This window comes from Rhinopithecus bieti, unplaced genomic scaffold (genome assembly GCF_001698545.2).
Source record: "Rhinopithecus bieti isolate Rb0 unplaced genomic scaffold, ASM169854v2 scaffold_56562, whole genome shotgun sequence".
NCBI lineage: Eukaryota > Metazoa > Chordata > Mammalia > Primates > Cercopithecidae > Rhinopithecus > Rhinopithecus bieti.
Window position 1 is genome coordinate 1 of NW_016864584.1, and position 7,134 is coordinate 7,134.

At 44.2% G+C, this 7,134-nt stretch overlaps 1 protein-coding gene across 1 annotated transcript; it reads left to right on the top strand.

The window, feature by feature from the left end:
* Positions 1 to 3,531: 3,531 nt before the first annotated feature.
* LOC108525464 (zinc finger protein 594-like) lies at positions 3,532 to 6,632 on the top strand. The gene is given in 3 exon segments (XM_017866431.1): positions 3,532 to 5,289; positions 5,905 to 6,534; positions 6,537 to 6,632. Coding segments are annotated over 3 exon segments (2,421 nt in total). The 3' UTR covers positions 6,570 to 6,632.
* Positions 6,633 to 7,134: the final 502 nt, after the last annotated feature.

Genomic DNA, 7,134 nt, shown 5'->3' on the forward strand with positions numbered 1-7,134 from the left:
AACCGGGTTTTACACCGAGGTTCCAGGGACAGGCAGGAGACAGATGCCTTTCTCTATCTCAACTGCCCAGAGGCCTTCTTTCCTCTTACACTAATCCTCCTCAGTCACAGACCCTTCACGGGTGTCAGGCCAGGGGACAATTAGGTCTTTCCCTTCCCACGAGGCCATATTTCAGACTATCACATGGGGAGAAACCTTGGGCAGTACCTGGGTTTCCTAGGCAGAGGTCCCTGCGACCTTCCGCAGTGTATGTGTCCCTGGGTACTTGAGATTAAGAGAATGGTGATGACTTTTCACAAGCATACTGCCTTCAGGCACTTGTTTAACAAGGCACATCCTGCACAGCCCAAAATCCGCTAAACCTTGAGCCACCACAGCACGTCTCTTGCAAGGACAGGGTTGGGGTAGGGTTACAGATTAACAGCATCTCAAATACAGAACAAAATGGAGTCTCTTATGTCTACTTCTTTCTTTCTTTTTTTTTTTTTTTAGAGACGGAGTCTCGCTCTGTTGCCCAGGCTGGAGTGCAGTGGCGCGATCTTGGCTCACTGCAAGCTCCGCCTCCTGGGTTTACGCCATTCTCCTGCCTCAGCCTCCCAAGTAGCTGGGACTACAGGCGCCCGCCACCTCGCCCGGCTAGTTTTTTGTATTTTTTAGTAGAGACGGGGTTTCACCATGTTAGCCAGGATGGTCTCGATCTCCTGACCTCGTGATCTGCCCATCTCGGTCTCCCAAAGTGCTGGGATTACAGGCTTGAGCCACCGCGCCCGGCCATGTCTACTTCTTTCTATATAGACACAGTAACAGTCTGATCTCTCTTTCTTTTCCCCACACTTGTTGAGTGGCTTTGACCAAAAGCCTGACAGCAATATGGACAATAAGGTCCAGGCTGAAGTGGTCTCAGATGGAGATGCGGAACTTGTCAGAAACTGGAGCAGAGGTGACTCTTGTTATGTTTTAGCAAAGACACTGGTGGCATTTTGCCGCTGACCTAGAGACTTGTGGAACTTTGAACTTGAGAGAGATGATTTAGGATATCTGGTGGAAGAAATTTCTAAGCAGCAAAACATTCAAGATGTGACTTGGGTCCTGTTAAAGGGATTCATTTTTATGAATCCCTGTTAAAGGGATTCAGTTTATAAAAGTTCAGAAAATTTGCAGCCTGACAATGTGATAAAAAAGAAAAACCATTTTTCTAAGGAGAAATTAAATCAGGCTGCAGAAATTTGCGTAAGTAACAAGAAGCTGAATGTTAATCCCCAAGACAATGGGGAAAATGTCTCCAGGGCATGTCAGAGTCTTCACAGCAACCCCTCCCATCACAGGCCTGGAGGCCTAGGAGAAAATGGTTTTGTGGGCCAGGCCCAGGGTCCCCATGCTGTGTCCAGCCTAGGGACCTGGTGTGCTGCATCCCAGCCACTCCAGCCATGGCTGAAAGGGGCCAATGTAGATAGAGCTCAAACTGTGACTTCACAGGGTGCAAGCCCCAAGCCTTGGCAGTTTCTACATGGTGTTGAGTCTTTAGGTACACAGAAGTCAAGAACTGAGGTTTGGGAACTTCCACCTGGATTTCAGAAGATGTATGGAAACGCTTGGATGCCCAGCCAGAAGTTTGCTGCAGGGGCAGGGATGTCATGGAGAACCTCTGCTAGGGCACTGCAGAAGGGAAATAGGGGGTTGGAGCTGCCATATAGAGTCCCTGCTTGGGCACCTTCTAGTGGAGCTGTGAGAAGAGGGCCAATGACCTCCAGACCCCAGAATGGTAGATCCACCTACAGTTTGCACCATACGCCTGGAAAAGCCGCAGACACTCAACACCAGCCCGTGAAAGCAGCCAGGAGTGAGGCTGTGCCCTACAAAGCCACAGGGGTGGAGGTGCCCAAGACCATGGGAACCCACCTCTTGCATCAGCATGACCTGGATGTGAGACCTGAAGTCAAATGAGATCATTTTGGAGGTTTAAAATTTGACTGCCTTGCTGGATTTCAACTTGCATGGGCCCTGTAACCCCTTTGTTTTCGCCAATTTCTCCCATTTGGAACAGCTGTATTTACCTAACAATACCTGTGCCGATTGTATCTAGGAAGTAACTAGCTTGCTTCTGACTTTACAAGCTCATAGGCAGAAGGGATTTGCCTTGTTTCTGATGAGACTTTGAACTGTGGATTTTTGGGTTAATGCTGAAATGAGTTAAGACTTAGGGGGAGTGTTGGGAAGGCATGATTGATTTTGAAATGTGAGGACATAAGATTTGGAGGGGCCAGGGGCAGAATGATGTGGTTTGGCTCTGTGTCCCCACTCAAATCTCATCTTGAATTGTACTCCCATGAATCCCACATTTTGTGGGAGGGATATGGGGAGAGAGAATTTGAATCATGGGGGCAGTTTTCCCCCTATTCTTATGGTAGTGAATAAGTCTCATGAGATCTGATGGTTTCATCATCAGTTTCTGCTTTTGCATCTTCCTCATTTTCTCTTGCCACCGCCATGTAAGATGTGCCTTTCACCTCCCACGATTCTGAGGCCTTCCCAGCCATGTGGAACTGTAAGTCCAATTAAACCTCTTTTTCTCTCCAGTCTCAGGTATGCCTTTATCAGCCGCATGAAAATGAACTAATCCACTGGGGAAGGTCAGGGATTTGATAACATGGACACTCAAAAGCAATAAGCTCATCTATCTTGTAATTTCAGAAGAAATAAAATTGCCATACAAAAGGAGGCAATTTCATCAGAATATCAGAAAGAAAAATGTGAAGTCTGAGAAAAAGAGAATTGATTTCTATTGAAATGACAGCCAATTATTTTTATTCTGAGGCATAGTACAGATTTGCGTAACTATCATGGTATATTGGGAGGAACGAGCAGTATGCTGGTTATTAATTTATTGCCTCTCAACTCCAAATCCGCCATCTTTGTTTGCTTGTGTTACAAAGCTCGATTCTGTAAACATTTTTCCTTTGCCAGTTGGTACAAGATTTAGACTTTGTCAACAGAGATGCTGGAGGGACAATGCATGGCCATAGGAAGAGAAACTAACTTATTTTCCTGGTACCAGTGTGCTGTTCTATTTTTGTTTATTTTAATTATTTACTCATGTGGCTGCTAGAATATCAACTTGTGGAAGGCCTGGTGGCACTTACCCTAGTGGGCTGCTTCCTGTGAACCAGTTCAGGCCCAGCCACACCATCTAGCAAGTTCCTCCCCCATCCAACAGGCCACTTCCTGTGGACCAACTCCAGATTGCCCTCCTCCCCCAGTGAATTAATTCATCACCATTTAGGCCACTCCCAGAGCCCAGCTCCAGCCTGCAGCCTGGCAGGTTTCTTTACCAACAGGGTATGTGGTAGCACAGGTTCCTGTGATAGCCACAGTGTCTCTAGTGAAGTCCACATTCTCAGCTTTGGCAGGGAAAGGTCTGAGTTCTTTGTTCCTCCCTCTTAGACTGCCCAACATAGTGAAGAGGTGATATTTGTATTTCAGGAATCATAGAATGATCTACTTATCATTTCAGATTCTGAAAACAGGAATAAGATGAAGGAATGAAAATCAAAGATGGAAATTTCTGAAGAAAAGAAGTCAGCAAGGGCTGCATCCAAAAAACTCCAAAGACAGATCACCCAGGAATGTGAGTTAGTTGAAACCAGTAATTCTGAGGACAGATTGTTGAAGCACTGGGTAAGCCCTTTAAAGGATGCAGTGAGACATCTCCCTTCCCAAAAGAGAAGTATCAGGGAAATGCGTATTATCCCCAAGAAAGCCATTGTGGGCGAGATTGGCCATGGATGTAATGAAGGAGAAAAAATACTTTCTGCAGGAGAAAGCTCCCATAGATATGAGGTTAGTGGCCAAAACTTCAAACGTAAGTCAGGATTAACTGAACATCAGAAAATTCATAATATAAATAAGACCTATGAATGTAAGGAATGTGGAAAAACCTTCAACAGGAGTTCAAACCTGATCAGACATCAGAGAATTCATACAGGAAATAAACCATATGTGTGTAATGAATGTGGAAAAGACTCTAATCAAAGTTCAAATCTTATACATCAGAAAACTAATACAGGAAAGAAACCTTATATATGTCATGAACGTGGAATAGACTTCAATCAGAGCTCTAATCTGGTGAGACATAATCAAATTCACAGTGGCAGGAATCCCTATGAGTGCAAAGAGTGTGGGAAGGCTTTTAAGGGAAGCTCAAATCTTGTCCTACACCAGAGAATCCACAGTGTGGGGAAGCCATATTTATGCAATAAATGTGGGAAGGCCTTCAGCCAAAGGACAGATCTTACTATACATCACAGAATTCACACTGGAGAGGATCCCTATGAATGTTATGACTGTGGACAGATGTTCAGTCAAAGTTCACACCTTGTCACACATCAGAGAATTCACACTGGAGAGAAACCCCTCAAGTGTAATGAATGTGAAAAAGCCTTCAGGCAGCATTCTCGCCTTACTGAACACCAGAGACTCCACAGTGGAGAGAAACCCTATGAATGTCACAAACGTGGGAAGACCGTCAGTGGGCGCACAGCTTTCCTCAGACATCAGAGACTGCATGCTGGAGACAAACTTGAAGAATGTGAGAAAACCTTCAGCAAGGATGAGGAGCTTACGGAAGAGCAGAGAATTCACCAGGAAGAGAAAGCTTATTGGTGTAATCAGTGTGGTAGGAATTTCCAGGGCAGCTCAGACCTCATCAGACATCAGGTAACTTATACAGGAGAGAAACCGTATGAATGTAAAGAATGTGGGAAAACTTTCAATCAGAGCTCAGACCTTCTGAGACATCATAGAATTCACAGTGGAGAAAAACCTTATGTATGTGGCAAATGTGGGAAATCTTTTAGGGGTAGCTCAGATCTTATTAGACACCATCGTATTCATACTGGAGAGAAACCCTATGAATGTAGTGAATGTGGGAAAGCCTTCAGCCAGCGGTCACACCTTGTTACACACCAGAAAATCCATACTGGAGAGAAGCCCTATCAGTGCAATGAATGTGGGAAAGCCTTCAGACGGCGTTCCCTCCTTATTCAACATCGGAGAATTCACAGTGGTGACAAACCCTATGAATGTAAGGAATGTGGGAAACTCTTCATTTGGCGCACGGCTTTCCTCAAACATCAGAGATTGCATGCTGGAGAGAAACTTGAATGTGAGAAAACCTTCAGCCGGGATGAGGAGCTTACGCAAGAGCAGAGAATTCACCAGGAAGAGAAAGCTTATTGGTGTAATCAGTGTGGTAGGGCTTTCCAGGGCAGCTCAGACCTCATCAGACATCAGGTAACTCATACAAGAGAGAAACTGTATGAATGTAAAGAATGTGGGAAAACTTTCAATCAGAGCTCAGACCTTCTGAGACATCATAGAATTCACAGTGGAGAAAAACCTTATNGACATCATAGAATTCACAGTGGAGAAAAACCTTATATATGCACCAAATGTGGGAAATCTTTTAGGGGTAGCTCAGATCTTATTAAACACCATTGTATTCACACTGGAGAGAAACCCTATGAATGTAGTGAATGTGGGAAATCCTTCAGCCAGAGGTCACACCTTGCTACACACCAGAAAATCCATACTGGAGAGAAGCCCTATCAGTGCAACGAATGTGGGAAAGCCTTCAGGCGGCATTCCCTCCTTATTCAACATTGGAAAATTCATAGTGGTGAGAAACCCTATGAATGTAAGGAGTGTGGGAAACTCTTCATGTGGTGCACACGTTTCCTCAAACATCAGAGACTGCATGCTGGAGACAAATTTGAAGAATGTGAGAAAACCTTCAGCAAGGATGAAGAGCTTAGGGAAGAGCAGAGAATTCACCAGGAAAAGAAAGTTAATTTGTGTAATCAGTGTGGTAGGACCTTCCAGGGCAGCTCAGACCTCATCAGACATCAGGTAACTCATACAAGAGAGAAACCATATGAATGCAAAGAATGTGGGAAAACTTTCAATCAGAGCTCAGACCTTCTGAGACATCATAGAATTCATAGTGGAGAAAAACCTTACGTATGCAACAAATGTGGGAAATCTTTTAGGAGCAGCTCAGATCTTATTAAACACCATCGTGTTCATACTGGAGAGAAACCTCATGAATGTAGTGAATGTGGGAAAGTCTTTAGCCAGAGATCACACCTTGTTACACACCAGAAAATCCATACTGGAGAGAAGCCCTATCAGTGCACTGAATGTGGGAAAGCCTTCAGGCGGCATTCCCTCCTTATTCAACATCAGAGAATTCATAGTGGTGAGAAGCCCTATGAATGTAAGGAATGTGGGAAACTCTTCATGTGGCGCACGGCTTTCCTCAAACATCAGAGACTGCATGCTGGAGAGAAACTTGAAGAATGTGAGAAAACCTTTAACAAGGATGAGGAGCTTAGGAGAGAGCAGAGAACTCACCAGGAAGAGAAAGCTTATTGGTGTAATCAGTGTGGTAGGAATTTCCAGGGCAGATCAGACTTCATTAGACATCAGGTAACTCATACAGGAGAGAAACCATATGAATGTAAAGAATGTGGGAAAACTTTCAATCAGAGCTCAGACCTTGTGAGGCATCATAGAATTCACAGTGGAGAAAAACCTTATGTATGCAACAAATGTGGGAAATCTTTTAGGGGAAGCTCAGATCTTATTAGACACCATCGTGTTCATACGGGAGAGAAACCCTATGAATGCCCTGAATGTGGGAAGGCCTTCAGTCAGAACTCACACCTTATCAGTCATCAAAGAATTCATACCAGATAGAAACCCTTTGAATCGCAGCAACTGTGGTAAGGCCTTCAGGGGGCGGACAGCTTTTCTTAAACACCAGAAACTTCACATTGGAAAGGAATTTGAGGACTGTAAGAGAGTCTACAAACAGGACCTATTCTAATAGATAGCAGAAACCAAATGAATGTAGTAAAACTACAAAAAGCCTGATGGAGACCACATCTTATTGCACTACAGATGGGTTTTATTAGGAAGACCATGTGAAGGTGGGAAAGCATAGAAAATTCCTGCCGGATTTGTCAAAGATGTAAGTATAATCAAGTGGAAAAGCTAAAAGCTCTTGGACGTAATCACCTTTTTTTTTCTGTCTCAGAATTGACACTAGAATATGGTCCCAACGATACAATTTTTTTT